General features: G+C 35.8%; 1 protein-coding gene across 9 annotated transcripts in view; it reads right to left on the reverse strand.

Moving 5' to 3' along the window:
* SPAST (spastin) overlaps window positions 1-16,495 on the reverse strand; it is a 62,470-nt gene that overhangs the window by 32,768 nt on the left and 13,207 nt on the right. For 5 of the 9 annotated variants that reach the window (XR_004482480.2, XR_004482479.2, XM_004268194.2 and 2 more), the window contains exons 2-4: window positions 12,634-12,720; window positions 10,558-10,641; window positions 3,933-4,028 (exon numbers count right to left, since the gene is read on the reverse strand). Coding sequence is in view for 7 of the 9 variants with exons in the window: in XM_004268194.2 (XP_004268242.1) it covers window positions 3,933-4,028; window positions 10,558-10,641; window positions 12,634-12,720 (267 nt within the window). In the remaining 2 variants the exon portion in view is untranslated. The remainder of the gene's footprint in view (window positions 1-3,932; window positions 4,029-10,557; window positions 10,642-12,633; window positions 12,721-16,495) is intronic. The other 4 variants (XM_049696325.1, XM_049696323.1, XM_033425234.2 and 1 more) reach the window with 3 other exon arrangements.

The raw sequence follows: 16,495 nt of genomic DNA on the forward strand, positions 1-16,495 counted from the left end.
GGTTAGATCCTGGTCAGGGAATTGAGATCCAAGGGTTCTTTTCTAGTAAACAAATGCAAAGTTCTGTACCGTATGTTCAAGGAACTAATATAATGACCCTATAGGAAGAAGCAGGAAAGCAATCCAGAAAAGGGAATGACAATAAGGAAAAGCTAAGGTGTGAATAAAAGCAAGGTCTGTCTAGGGTGATGATAAGTATCATGCATTTCAGAGGGGAAAAAAGGAGACTGGAGAAGAATTTCTTCAAACAGAAAATATATAGTCCTAAGATTACAAATGGATGGAAATTTTCATAAGGAATTGTGAGAATGACAGCAGACTTTTCATAAAAATAACAAAGGTCAGTAGACAACGGAGTATGCTCAAAATGCTGAAGGAAAAATCAATGCTAACTTTCATTTATTCTATATTCAGGTGACCAGTCACGTAAGAATGAGAGTATTTTCAGACACTAGAAAGGCTGAGAGAGTTTACTATCTACAACCCTCATTAAAAGAAATACTAAAGGAGGCCTTTTAGTTAAAAAGCAAATTAAACACAGAAAGAAGTAAAAATCTGTAATATGAAGCTAGAGAGCAAGAAAAAAGTCAGACAACCTGGGGGGAGGAAAAACCCAAAAGGGAAAACAATTAAAATATATTATTTGTCTTTGGGTGAACAATATTTACTAAGTTTCTAATAATATGAAATATAATTTTTCAATATAACTAAAAACAGTGATATATATGTACATATATACAAACACACACGGAATGAAGGATATTGGTGGCATAAGAGAATTAAACCTTCTTCTACCTGAAAAAGAAGTCAATACATATCAAAAACTCATAAATCAGGAATAGCAATAAAAGCATAATATTTGAAAGTATAATGAGCATGAGAAAAAATAGCAAAGAGTTAAATATTGTATGAGGAGCCAAACTAGGGGTGCAGGTAAGAAAGGGAGATATAACAGGTGGGAAGGGGAATATTATTTCTCTTTATAAACCTTTTCAGTATTTTTAAATCAACATTTTAGGGTATAATCTATGTATAATATTTTGCATGCATTTAAAATGTATAATATATTGGCAAAATAGCCACTAAAATCAAGATACAAAATGTTTCCATCATAGCCAAAAGTTTCCTTGTATCCATTTGCATTCCATTCCTCTTACTGCCCCTAGCCCTAAGCAATGACTAATCTGCTTTCTGATATTGGAGTCATCTGATTTAGCAATTTCTATTAATCTAAGTTCAAGGTCACTGAATCTTTCATTTGACATCTCCAATCTGCTGTTGAGGCTATCTAGCAATTTTTTTCACCAACTGTACTTTTCAACTTTAAAACTTCCATTATTTTTATTGTTTAGTTTATATTCTCTGCTAAGATTGCAGGTTTGTTAACAGATGCCATATTTTCTTTTAATTCTTTGAACATATTTATAATGGTTGCTTTGAAGTCTTTATCTGCTGAATTCAACATGTGGGCCCAGTCAAGAATCAGTTTTTACAGGCTGATTTCTTTCTTGAGTAAGGGTCACACTTTCCTATTTCTTTGCACGTCTAATAATTTTGACTTGAAAATTGGACATTGTAGATAACACATAAAGTAGTAAGCAGACTTTGGCATATCTGCTTCCTAAGAGAGAAGAAGTAACTCATCCAAGTGAAACATCATAGAATGTTCCATAAGTGGGTGACACTAATGAACTAGGCATGAATGAGCCAGCTGATTCACTAAGGCTCAACGGGAATCAAACACCAGTGCTGCATAAATTAGCTGTGAAGTCAGTATGTCCCCCCAACAAGAAGAAAGAACAGAATTGATAACTAGGTATTTAAAATAAGACAGTTTGATTTTTTTAATGGGTCCCAGAAGAGAAAGCTGCTTTTGTCCCCCAACATGGCAGAAAAATACAATGGGATCTCACATGTGGAATTAAGTAGAAAAAAATCAAGATAACAAGGGAAAGGCATACCAGCTTCTCAGGGCTAGAAAATTTTGCTATTTACTCAGGTAGGATTATTAGGATCTCAAATTTGTATTTTGGAAACTTCACTATTTACACATGGTGCATTCTTACATTTCTTTGTTTTTTCAAACAGTTCATTATGAAGATGTCAGCCCTTCACAGCCATGCTAAAAGAAACAGACAAAATACTTCTCTATACTTGAAAAGGTTATTTTAAATCAGATACAGGAGGGAATGGGAAAATGAATATAGTTACTAAGGTGGGGCTCTGTAGTGGAAGACCAAACCAGACTGAGAACTCCTTAAGGGAGAGGTGAAGCCACAAGGGAAAGAGTTGATGACCAACTGTCTCTTCCATCCCAAGAAATCCACTCACACTATTTCTTCTTTATTGAAATCTTGTTCATTGCAGCACTATTTACAATAGCCAGGACATGGAAGCAACCTAAATGTCCATCAACAGAGGAATGGATAAAGAAAATGTTGTATAGCAACTAAGACCTGGCGCAGCCAAATAGATAAATAAATAATAAAATATATTTTTTAAAGCTGTGGTACATATATACAATGGAATATTACTCAGCCATAAGAAAGAAAAAAATAATGCCAAGTGCAGCAACATGGACGGACCTAGAGATTGTCATACTGAGTAAAGTAAGTTAGACAGAGAAGGGCAAATATCATATAATATCGTTTTTATATGTAGAATCTAAAAAATGGGTACAACTGAACTTATCTACAAAACAGAAATAGATTTACAGAAGTAGAAAACAAACTTATGGTTACCGGGGGTAACGGGGGGGGGATAAATTGGGAGATTGGCATTGACATATATACACTACCATATATGAAATAGATAACTAATAAGAATCTACTGTATAGCACAGGGAACTCTACTCGATACTCTGTAATGGCCTATACGGGAAAAGAATCTAAAAAAAGAGTGGATATATGTATATGTATAACTGATTCACTTTGCTGTACACCTGAAACTAACACAACATTGTAAATCAACTACACTCCAATAAAAATGATAAAAGCAAACAAACAAAAAAATAAATCTTGAAACTTTTTTTTAATCACATACAAGTAAAGAAAGCAGTTGTTCTATAGTCTATACTAAGGGTTTTCTACTACAACTTGAACAAAGTAATATTTACTTTAATAAAATTTAAGTACTGGACACAGAACGAATTCTGAAAAAGTTACCAATAAAACTAGAGAAGGTGTCAAAGAAAAAAACAAAACAAAAAAGCATTTAATTTTCTGTAGGAGTTGATGTGATGACCAAAGTTTATGGAAAACAAATTTAACCCATAGTAAATAATAGTATTCTAGGGGACTTCCCTGGCAGTCCAGTGGTTAAGACTCCGTGCTTCCACTGCAGTGGGGTAGGGTTTGACTCCTGGTTGGGGAACTAAGGTCCCTGCATGCCACGCGGCATGGACAAAAGAAAAAGAAAAATAGTATTCTAATGCTTCTCCTCACTATGTGAATTCAGCTTCAAACTTTTTCTAACAGGTGCTATGATAAAACATTCATGTATTATATAAATGAAAATATATATGCATTGAAAATTGGTATATAACAAAGAAAAATTAAAATTTCTGTCTCAATAAACACTACTTCATAAAAATTTGGTACAGGTACCCATAGAAAAAAACACAAAAGCTCAAAGTAAGATAGAAACAAAAGAATATTTTAATAATTTAGGAAAATGAACCTTCATATTTTATAATTTCAAAAATTGGAGGTTGTAAAATATGCAAATATAACATGTTGAGAATGGCTATGCCCTATTTATTACATGTTTACACACCATGAATGATAGGGCTACTGTATTTTCCACACAGCCCTGTGCAAACAAAAACCAATCAAATCTACCACTATAAAATCAAATCAACATTATCAGGTTAAGTAAGACTCTACTTTGCATGCAAGCTTTGTTATTTTACATGTTAGTTAACCTAAACCCACCTGACTGGAGATGTCCATTGCGGCATGTCAAGTTAGTACTGTCATTATAGACGTCCGTTTGTGACTTGGAAAACTGCAAAACTGGCTGCAGCTTCTCTATGCAACAGAGGGGGGTAAAAAAGAAAAAAATAAACAAAAAGAAAAAAATACATGATAAAAAATAAAATGTATATGTGAAAATGAAAAACGATTCAAGGTGTTACAAAGTTATTACATAATGAAGGGTTTGGCATTTACATAGAATTACCTTTAACAACATAATTAGTAAAAACTCAGACATTAAAATAGCAACAGAAATGAACAAGTGAATGACTATGTTCAAAATATGCATTATTCAGGTTTGGTAACCTGAGGCAATTCTATATCACTACCATCGCCAGCAAATACTTCCTGAATATCTAATATGTCCAAATCATTGTGTAGGGAGAGCAGGATAGAGATACAAAGAGAACATTAAAAAGGCTTTACAGAGGAAGTGGGCTGTGAGTTGGCTGGGATCTGTAAAGATTAAAAAAAAAAAAAGGACATTTAGGAAAGGAGAAATGACACAGAAGGAAACTGTAAGGAGTGTCTAGGAAATGCCATATTCAGCTACATTAATGTATGTCAGGCAGAAAATAAATGTAATAAAGCAGAATGGAATAAGCATGCTGCAGAACTGTGTGTACAGTACCCTACCATTTATTTAAATACACACATGTATACTTGTAATATATGAAAATTATCTCTAAAAAAGACCCAGAGAAACTGGTAATACCAGCTGCCTCTGGGGATGGGAAATGAGTGGCTGGGGCATAGCATGGGATGGATGCTTTTCAAACTTAAACTTTTGAAATTTTGTGGCATGTGCATATATTGCCTATTTTTAAATTAATCAAAGATTTTAAAGGATTATTTCAACCTTACTCCCACTTCAGATAACAACAACAAATCCTCTCAAGATCTAGGTCTCTACCTCTAGCACCTGAAGCCCAAGAGTGTATCGGTTTGAGCTTCCTTGCCACTCTACATCACTGCTACACTCTTTCCCCAGTCAAGTCAATCCATATTGTTAGCTGACGAACACCCTGACACTCTACCACTTACTCACTAGTACGAACTTGCTTTAGCGTCAGTTTTCCGAGGGTCTCAAGGGTTAAATAAAATAACACATGAAGTACTTGCTCTGAGTGTCATTCATAATAGGGCTCAATTTTGACCGTATTTATTTTGTTGAAATACTCCAAGTTATCATTACTGATTCTTTCCTCTGGTACTAAGAAGTCGATGAATATATGCAAAAATGTAGCACATATATACTAACTCTTTTAAACTTTCATTTCTAATGTCAGACAAGCAGGCGCCATGCTTGGTTTATGGTACAACCACACATGCCTTTGGGACAGGTTAAATAGCAGCTACCCTTTTTACACAAAGCACAAAGTACTGCACAGCTTTTGTATCCTAGAACTGGCTGATACAATATACCTTGGAGCCCTTTTTCTGTTGTTAGTTAACAGGTAGGTCATCTGATTTTTCTCAAAGATAATACTCTTCAAATCACCATATTGAGAAAGAAACCATTTGTGTTGGTAAAAGACATAAATTAGAAAGAACTGATTTGTAAATGTCTGATTTATCAATTAAAACTCTTCAATGAAATGTAACAAAAAGTTCACATAAACATTCATTATATAGTAAAAAATAAACAGAAATTAAATCCTTAGTTTTGATAATAACTAAGAATAATAAGTCATCGAACTTTTGTGCAGGGTTTGGATTTATATGCATGAAAACACACACACAATAGCAGCACACAGCTAATGTGAACCTGCTCCAATTCTCTTTTTTTGAAGAAAGTAAGCTTAGTTTAATGCTTTTTTTCTTTTTTTCTTTTTTTGCACGGGCCTCTCACTGTTGTGGCCTCTCCCGTTGCAGAGCACAGGCTCCGGATGTGCAGGCTCAGCGGCCATGGCTCACGGGCCCAGCTGCTCCGCGGCATGTGGGATCCTCCCAGACCAGGGCACAAACCCGTGTCCCCTGCATCGGCAGGCGGACTCTCAACCATTGCGCCATCAGGGAAGCCCTAATGCTTCTTTTTAGAATGACTAAAGGTCGTGTAGATTAACCAATGATTTAAAATAAAACAAGTCACCTTGCTTCTTGATCCCCTCATGTGCAATCCCCACACAATCATCTCAGTGATCTACTTATAAGGGAAATTTTACCACATAACTTGTGTGCCTACAACCCTTTAGCAGTTTCCCATTGCCCACAGATTAGCACTCAATCTCCTTTATATGACCAACAAGGCCCTCCATGATCTGCCTACACTTCTTATGCCTGAGCAATCCCAAATTCATGTCTTTACCAGCACCATGCTTTTCCTTGTCCCTGAGTCTATGTTCATGCTGTTAGTTCCTCATGGAATATCTTTCCACCCAACCATTAATAACTTTTATTTATCTTTTTAAATCCCCACTTTAGGTTTCTTCCAGGAAGATTTCTCAGACACCTATTTTCCCAACTCTACAAAATATCTGTGTATCTCCATCCTGCAGTAATGATGATTTATCTATTTATGTCTGCCTTCTCCACTATATCAACAAGAGCCTAAACACAGGAACATTTTATCCAATCTATCAGTAAATCTGTTTGCTCAAGTTTCAACTACAATCATAATCCAACCACTTGTTACTCCTGGTATCATCCTGGTCCAAGCCTCCATCATTTTTCTCCTAGCTTACCACAATAGTTGTCCTACTTGCTCTCCTTGGTACATAACATACCCTTGCAACATCACAACCAGAGGGATCCTTTTTAAACTGAAGTCAGATGATGTTACTCCTTTCCTAAAAAATCCTTGTAACTGCTCCCCACTTCACAGGTGGCAAAAGCGCAAATCTTCAGTGGCCTGTAAGGTCCTGCATGTTGTAATGGCCGCCCCCTCTGCCTACCCCACCACCATTAGTTCTCTGACCTCATCTCTACTATACTCTCCTTGCTGTGGCACACTGGCCTCTTTGCTCCTCTCAAACATACCAGATGTGTTTTCTTAAGGCTTTGCATCAGCTCTTACTTCTCCCCAGACCACTCTTCTCCCAGATACCTGTAAGGCTAACTTACAGGTCATGTCAACTTCTCCAAGAGGCATATACCCTGACTATCCTATTTAAAACTAAAAACCCAGACCATCTCCCATCTACTCCTAATCCCCTGTACTGTTTTATGTTTTCTTTTCTCCACAAATTTATCACCTTCTAACACATGGAATAACTTATTTATTCTTTATGTTTATTGCCTACTGTCAGTATTCTCCCTGCTGGAATATAAACTCTATGACACAAGGATCCTTGTCTATATCCTAAGTGCCTAGAACATGATAACCACCCAATAAATATTTCCCGAGTTAAGAAATAAATTCAGGGCTTCCCTGGTGGCACAGAGGTTAAGAATCCGCCTGCCAATGCAGGGGACACAGGTTCAAACCCTGGTCCGGGAAGATCTCACATGCCGCGGAGCAACTAAGTCTGTGCGCCACAACTACTGGCCTGTGCTCTAGAGCCTGCGAGACACAACTACTGAGCCCACGTGCCACAACTACTGAAGCCCATGCGCCTAGAGCCCATGCTCCGCAACAAGAGAAGCCACTGCAATGAGAAGCCCGCGTGCCGCAACAAAGAGTAGCCCCTGCTTGCTGCAACTAGAGAATGCCTGCGCACAGCAACAAAGACACAACACAGCCAAAAATAAATTAAAAAAAAGAAAAGAAAGAAATTCAGTTTATATCCCTTGGCACCGTTCCTAGTACAGAGTAAGGACTTAATAAATGGACCTTGAATGAAGCTAAATTTTTTTTAAAAAGGGTAATTGCCAAGTATACCAGACACCAACGCCAAAATTATCTTTTTATCTACAGCAGGTTTTACACTTAAGCTTTGCTCTAAGGTTCACTATCACTAAATTGAAGATATGTAATACATATGAACTCTTCCCATCTTTATCAGAGATGCTACATCCTCTCAAACCAGTCTGTATAGGGAACTCCCAGTTATTATTCTCCATACTACTTAGATACCTATCAGGCATCCCACCTCTGAAAAGCTCCATTTTTTTAACCAGCACATAATACACAAATATGCTCTACTATGCACTTGTGCACACTTCTTTTTTACTGTCTTTGGTATATAACTCCCAGATATTCTGCGTTCTCAGAAGACAGGAAAATGTTGATGATGTCTTTTATTCCACCGTCTCTTTTTTAAAGTAACATCTTTCATGAATGGACATATAGCACTTTTGAGGATAACAGACAACAACAACAACCAAATATTAATTCTATTAAAGCCTAGCTTCATGTTATATTATATATCTTTTTGTCCTCTCCTCTAACAACACAAATAAGAAATTACTAAGTTGCATTTAAAGACAAGTCTATGAATTGATGAGTTGCTTCTTTTACCATATCACAATTTCAAATACTGATAAAAGATAAAAACCAACGATTATTCAATTTGAAACATGTTACAAAATGTTCCATAATCAAACTTAATCTGCATCACATACATTGATACTTTGTACATATACTGAAAAGGTGTTATAGCTAAAACACATAGAAAGGACCAACTAGAACAATTAGATAATTATTTTACTACAACAACCCTTGATGTAACATGTAATTTTATTTGACACAGTAATAACCATCACTTGGGAAGTAAGAAAGCAAACTGTCAGCCACAGAAGCCAGGAGAACACTGCCTTGTTAGCTATCTGAAAACAGTAAGGGTTTCTCTTTCAAAAATGTGGGGCAAAGTTTATAAACACCATGGACCATATAGGAATGAATGAATAAGTGAATTAATAAAAACCATATGTGTATATATGTACACAAAAGCAGGGGTGGTGATTACACACAGGTAAGGAGATGAACAAAAACCAGCATTTTCGAGTACTTACTATGGGTTAGGTTCCTTCAACAATTCATAGTCACAAATACAGTGAGATAATAATTATCTATTAGCCTCATATTACAAATGAAATAAAGAAGACTCAGAAATGCCAAATAACTTATCAAAAGCACAGAGCAACAAATAAAGTCTGCCTGTTTACCAAGTTGCTACTATTTCTATCACATCAAGCTATGGCAGAACCACCCAAGAAGGGTGGGTTTTAGTTCCACCTTGTTTGAGGAGTAGATTTACCTTAAGAATATATTTTTAAAACCTATACCATCAAACAGAAGATGAGAAGTTTCTCTTTATAGACCTTTTACAGCTGATGAATGCAGAAAGAATGACAATTATAATGTCACTAGGCGTAAGTCATCAACTGCTGCTAACATCACAAGAAATACTGATGGATAAACACAAAACCACCTATCAAGTAGTCTTATCATTAAAAAATAAAAATCTACTTTCAATCCAATTAAGGCTCTATATCCAACTATCAATTTATAGGGAGGACAGAAGAACATACTAAAAGATAACACGGAGATGCATGGAGCGAAAGTCAGACTGCAGGAAACACTACGTGGAAAAGATCTGGTTCATCAGCAAATAAATTGCAAGAAAAAGAAAAAACAGACTTGTATATTAAAAGATGTATAGTATGGATCTTCTTGAAATCCTGATTCAAACAATTAAATTATTAAAAAAATAGTACGAGTTATTAAATTTTGAGATACTGACTGCACATTATTTATATATTATATATAAATTTGGACACTGACCATTTTTTTGGCCATTACTTTTATGTTTATGTTAGTATTAAAAGAATTATTGGTTATTTTTTAGGTGTGATAATGGTATTTTGGCAATTTTTTTTTTTTGGCAGTCATGTCCATCATCCCATTTAATACTCACAGCGTCCCCAGAGGGAAGAATCATTACCTTCGTTTTATAATGAAATGAGTTTTCTTTTTGAAGGTTTGTTCTAGTTACAAATCAAAGTAAAAAATAAGTGATACACAGGAAATAAGGGAGGGACGGAAAGAAGGGAAACGTTAGAAGGGAAACGTTAGAAGCGACAATCTCCTTACTTTGGCAATTTTATTTTTAAAGCATCTTTATCTTTTAGAGATATGAAATACTTATAAATGAAACAAAAAGATATCGAGAAATTGTTTCAAAATAGTAATATGAAGTTGGGGAAAGTAAGCAGGGATATAAACTGTGGTTGGCAAACTTTTTCTGTAAAGAGCCAGTAGTAAATATTAAAATATTTTTAAAAGCTATATATTAAAAGGCTTTGCAGGCTGTATGATCTCTGTATCAACTACTTAATTCTCTCACTGTAGCATGAAAGCAACCAGATAATATACAAAGGAATGAGAGTAGCTTTGTGCCAACTTACAAAAACAGGCAGTGAACTGGGTTTAGTCCATAGGCTATAGTTTGCCAGTCTTAAATCAAGACCGACAATGAGTTGATAATTACCAAAGCTGAGTGATGGATAATTAGTTCAATAAACTCTTCTGTTTCGTATACGTTAGAAATTTTCAGAAGTTAAAAGAAAGCCTAGAACACATTTTCAAGTTCACTGATTTCCATCTGCATTTAAAGTTTCATTAAACTTTTAAGATTTTAAATCTTAAATTTTAAGATTTTAAATACATCTCATTCCAGTTATACAATTCATTAATTGATACCTAATAGTTGTAAACGGTCCTTGGCCATAACCAAATTAGTCATCATTTTAGCTTGAAGGCGTCTAGCTCTTTCACACTGTTCACCTGAAAGAAAAAGCAGAAAAAAAGAATTAAAATATCTACATTTACCTACTAATACTGCTTCAAGATCAATTTTATCATACCAACTAATCTCATGGGGAGTCATAGTCTTTATAAAAAGACTATGAAATTAACAAAATATCAGTTTCAAATAATATCTTAAAAAAATCAGTTATAGTTCCTTATGATGGTTTCAGACCTATTGTGGTATTTCAGGAATTTTACGGGTTTTGAGATATATTTTTTTCCCCCTACATTTAAAACTCTTTGAAATTGGGAAGTGTTTTAAAACCTGTGCCAACCTACTAATGCTATCAGCCAGGCTGCAGTCATAACATAGTCTGTCACTTTCTCTGCATACAAAAATTTGGTCATAGATACTAATACTTCTGTTATAGCTATGTCTAAATAAGATTACGATAGCATATTCAATAAGGTTAAAATTCAAATTCTATGTGATAAGAAGAGGATGTGTCATCGTTTAATTGACATTGTTTTTTCTCTTGGTACAGTTGAAGGCATTTTTGATTCAATGAAATACTATTTTTCTTATAACCAACTCATTTTCTTCTAACTCTTCTTCTATGCATTTGGCAAAGAACAGCGAATATATTTTGTACATAATTCATAAAGTCATGCTCATAAACTCATGAAAAGTCTCCAAGACCCAATCTTCCATATTTACTTGTTCTATTCTGCTCTCTTTTATACAGGAGACCAGTAGCTAGAGAAACAGTCAAAATAAAAAGGAGAGATTACAGAAAAAGGTAAATATTGGACACATAGTTACTGGAGATTAGCTGATATAAGTTATAGAATCAGCCAACCAGATAAAATATCCACTGGGTGGACTGATCCATAAGGCTAAGATTCTCAGCCCACACATTGTAATTTTTGCTTCTGAATTTATTTTAGCTATCATAAGCTGAAGTACTTTACTCATATAATAGTGGTATCCACATACCACTATTCACAGCATAGTATTTAAGAATTCAGGCTCTGAAGTCAGACTGCCTGGGTTCAAATCCTGACTCTACCATTTCCTGCCTATGAGACCTCACGCAAGTTACTTAATTTCTTTGCACTTAAGGTTTTTCATCCGAAAAATAAGGATAACGGTAGCAGCTTTAGAGTGTAGGGTTGTGGTGAAATTAAAAGAGATAATACGTATGAAGCACATACAATGATGCTTGGGCACATAGTATGTGTGCAAGAAATGTTGTCTACATATTTAAAGGTAATGTTAAGACTCTGATTTTTTTTTTTGGCTGCGTTAGGTCTTCGTTGCTGCATGCAGGCTTTCTCTAGTTGTAGTGTGCTGGCTTCTCATTGCGATGGCTTCTCTTGTTGCGGAGCATGGGCTTCAGTAGTTGTGGCACGCAGGCTCAGTAGTTGTGGCTTGTGGGCTCTAGAGCGCAGGCTCACTAGTTGTGGCACACAGGCTTAGTTGCTCCATGGCATGTGGGATCTTCCTGGACCAGGGATTGAACCTGTGTCCCCTGCATTGGCAGGTGGATTCTTAACCACTGTGCCACCAGGGAAGTCCTTAGACTAATTTTTAATTTGATGTGACAGGAAAGTAAAGATGAGAAATAATTTTTTGGTTTTAAAAAGCCATGTGTGAATCAAAGTCAGACATTACAGCTCATATTTTAACATGCAGTCAAGCATTACCCACAGTGTAAAAGGGAGTCTGTGAAATAACCACTCCTTGCCTGCCTCGACAATGAGGAAAGGATGAGGTTTCAAAAACAGGTTTAAAAATAGGGTTAACATATGAACAGCGGTTCCAAGGAGGACACAAGTAATACAATAATCAAGTTTGAACATACCTGGTTACAACTTCATTTTTAGCATAGGTAATAAAGCATTAACTTTAACAAGAACATTAAAAAATCTGTTAAATACCTTTATTAAGATAAAAGGATCTGAAATCAGGACAATCATGTGAACACAATTTCGGATGCTACTAAACAAACGTAAATATAACCTTACCTTGTCCTGTAACTACGACAGCTATTCCTTTTTCTAGTTCTTCAATACCTTTCTTATACCATTCCACAGCTTGCTCCTTTTGTCCTACTTTAAAATAGAAATAATTATTTGTATAAATCACAAGTATACCCTAAGAATACACTAAACATTTTCCAAAGCATGCTCTTATTAGGAGATACATGAAAAAAAGAGTTGTGATCAAACAAGTCTGAAAACTGTTACTCTGTGACTTCTTAGGACTTTAGCATCTTAATGTATATGTGGCTCTGCAAGAGGGAGATACAGACATCAACGTTTCTCAAAATTTTAGAGCTGTGATTCTTTATTTGTTTATCATCTCATGGTATTGATGCTTATAACTACTGAAATGTTGTATTAGAGAAATAAATATTCAAGATTTTATTTTAAATAAATGGTTTTTAAAATATATACTATTAGGAAAAATAAATACGATTTCAATAATAATGAGGAAAAAAGCATTGTTTAATCTAACTGTAGTCAAATATGATGTAACATGTTCATGGGTGCTCCTTTCAGAGTTAGCTTTTATTTCATAAATGATTGCACCATGAGAACTGGTATATGAGATTACAAGTGTGGCCATTAAGTAACACATTTCTATTTTCTTTGAAACATGACATTTATCCTTGATCCAAAATTAATCTTCAAAAGGACCTAAAAATTCAGCATAATCAAAATATGTGTAGGATACTTCTTTAAAGTGTTAACAATTATATGCAAATTTCATTGTTTTTAAAAATTAGTTTCTTAGTCCTTAGACTCTGCAAAGCCTCATAAGTGGCTAATATAGAGATACAGTAAAGCAAAGGTGGAAATCATGCATAAGAACTGTTTTTCATTTTTCCCTACTCATGTCCCTATTTAATCAAACAAAAATCCCCATGCCATTCTTTAATTTGAAATTTCAAAATCAATAAAATATCATGACTCTCTTGATAACACAGAATAGATGAAGTCTTATTATAAACACCACACAACAACTAAGAAATACTGTCCCCTTATGAGTGTGTACCTCCTACCTACCTTCCTCCACCCCCAAAATAAATCACTAACTAGATTTAGCCCCTTGGACAGGGTAATTTCTTACTTATTACCCATATAAAATGCCATTAGTATTTTACACAGTGTCTGATCCAGAGTAAGTGCTCAATAAGTACTTGATAATGACACATGAAGAAATTATTAAGAATCTGTTGTAAGTCAATTCAAACTATTTGGATGCTTACCTTCTAGTTTTTTATGAAGAAAATATCTGTTTACATGTATTTTTGGTTTTTTAATTTTAAAAAAGGGGTAAACTACAAAAAACAGTAAAATAGCATTTGCATTCTGTGTGGTGGGAATATTGATAACAATATCGTATTTACTTAAAAATTTTAAAAATGAACTGCAACTTAACAGATACAACAGAAGTTCCTTTTTTGTGCCTCTTCCCATTCTCATGCTCCTTTCCTTCCCAGAAACCACTATCGTGAATTGAGTGTCTACCTTACTTGTATATATTTTTCTATTGTTCCTACTTTATTGATATCATTTTATTTTAAAAATTTACATTGCTTTTTAGATCTATGTTGCTATACAGAGATTAGTTCATTCATTTTGACTCTGTATAGTATCCTATACCATCCTACAATTTATTCAACTATCTCGTATTAAAAGATATATAGGTTGTTTCCAGTTTTTCAATATTTCAAATAGTTGCAATAAACATTCTTGTACCTGTCCCCCTATGTACATGTGCCAGTTTCTTTTGAGTATATGCTTAAGAAGTAGAATTGATGAGTCATAGTTCATCACATATTCTCCATTTACCAGAAATCAACAAAATGCTTTTTGAGAGTGCTTGTGCCAATTTATACTCCTAACAGCAGTGTATGACAGTTCTCACTGGCAACATCTGAACAAAATCTTTTAAGGCGTTTTACCACATTACAGGGAGGCAAGTGAAATGACTGATTACAAATAAAATCACATGCTCAATTATTACTCTACTACCTAACATTCGGTTGGTAACAGGAAGTTGATTTACTGCATTATTTGAATCTCGTTAAGTCAGTGTGACAGTAGAAAATGCACAGATATTTCTTACCTAAAAGTACAAGACCACCAGAGAAAGGATAGACATATAAATCGATGGAACAGAGGGACTTTCCTGGTGGTCCAGTGGTAAAGAATCTGCCGTCCAATGCAGGAGATGTGGGTTTGATCCCTGGTTAGGGAACTAAGATCCCACATGCTGCAGGGCAACTAAGCCTGCACACCACAACTACTGAGCTTACGCACCTCAACAAGAGAGCCCGCGTGCCACAAACTACAGAGTCCACGCGCCCTGGAGTCCACGTGCCACAACTAGAGAGAGAAAAAAACCCACACGCCACAACTAGAAAGAAGTCTGAGCGCCACAATGAAAGATCCCACATGCCTCAACGAAGATCCTGCATGCCACAACTAAGACCCGACGTAGCCAAAAACAAAAAAGAAAGAAAATTAAAAAAAAATACCAGGGCTTCCCTGGTGGTGCAGTGGTTGGGAGTCCTCCTGCCGATGCAGGGGACACGGGTTCATGCCCCGGTCTGGGAAGATCCCACATGCCGCGGAGCGGCTGGGCCTGTGGGCCGTGGCTGCTGGTCCTGCGCGTCCGGGGCCTGTGCTCCACAGCGGGAGGGGCCACAGCAGTGAGAGGTCCGCATACCACAAAAAAAAAAAAAAAAAAAATCAATGGAACAGAAGTCCAGAAATAGACCCCACATATATCATTGATTTGACTTTGACAAAGATGACAAGGTAATTCAATGGAGAAAGAACAGCTTTTTCAAAAAATGACACTGGAATAACAGACACCCATACACAAAAAAACTTCACGTGACATACAAAAATTAACTTGAAATGGATCACAGACCTAAATGTAAAACCTAAAAATATAAAATTTACAGAAGAAAACATAGACAAAATTCTTTGTGATCTTGGCTTAGGCAGACACTCCTTAGAACATAAAAATCACAAACCTTAAGAGGAAAAAAGTGGGACTTCCCTGGTGGCGCAGTGATTAAGAATCCACCTGCTAATGCAGGGGACAGGGGTTCGAGCCCTGGTCTGGGAAGATCCCACATGCCACGGAGCAACTAAGCCTGTGCACCACAACTACGGAGCCTGCACTCCAGAGCCTGTGAGCCACAACTACTGAGCCCGTGAGCCACAACTACTGACGTCCACCCGCCTAGAACCCGTGCTCCACAACAAGAGAAGGCACCGCAATGAGAAGCCCATGCACCACATCAAAGAGTAGCCCCCGCTCACCGCAACTAGAGAAAGCCTGCACGCAGCAACAAAGACCCAACACAGCCAAAAATAAATAAATAAATAAATTTTTTAAAAAGAGGAAAAAACTGATAAGCCAGACTTCATAAAAATTAAAAGATCTTGCTCTTCAAAAGATGGATCCGACAATGTAAAGACAGGCCACAGATTGACTGGGAGAGAATATTTGCAAAACGATATGTCTAATAAACGTCTTGTAAAGAGAATATATAGAGAACTCTTATATTATTATTTCTTATGATATTTTAAAAAGTCATTTAAAAATAGTGTGCAAAAGATCAAAACATACACTTTACCAAAGAAGAGACATACATGGCAAATAAACACAAGAAAAGATGTTCAAGATCATTAGCTGTTAGGGAACTACAAATTAAAACTCCAAGATTTTAATTTTGAATGGAAAAAAGTTACAAGTCACATTTGCAGGTGTGACTACAAAATGATACAGCCATTTTGGAAGACTTCGGTAGTTCCTCATGACATTAACATATACTTACCACATGACCAGCCCTTCTTCTATGTA

The sequence above is a fragment of the Orcinus orca genome, chromosome 13, assembly GCF_937001465.1.
Source record: "Orcinus orca chromosome 13, mOrcOrc1.1, whole genome shotgun sequence".
Lineage (NCBI taxonomy): Eukaryota > Metazoa > Chordata > Mammalia > Artiodactyla > Delphinidae > Orcinus > Orcinus orca.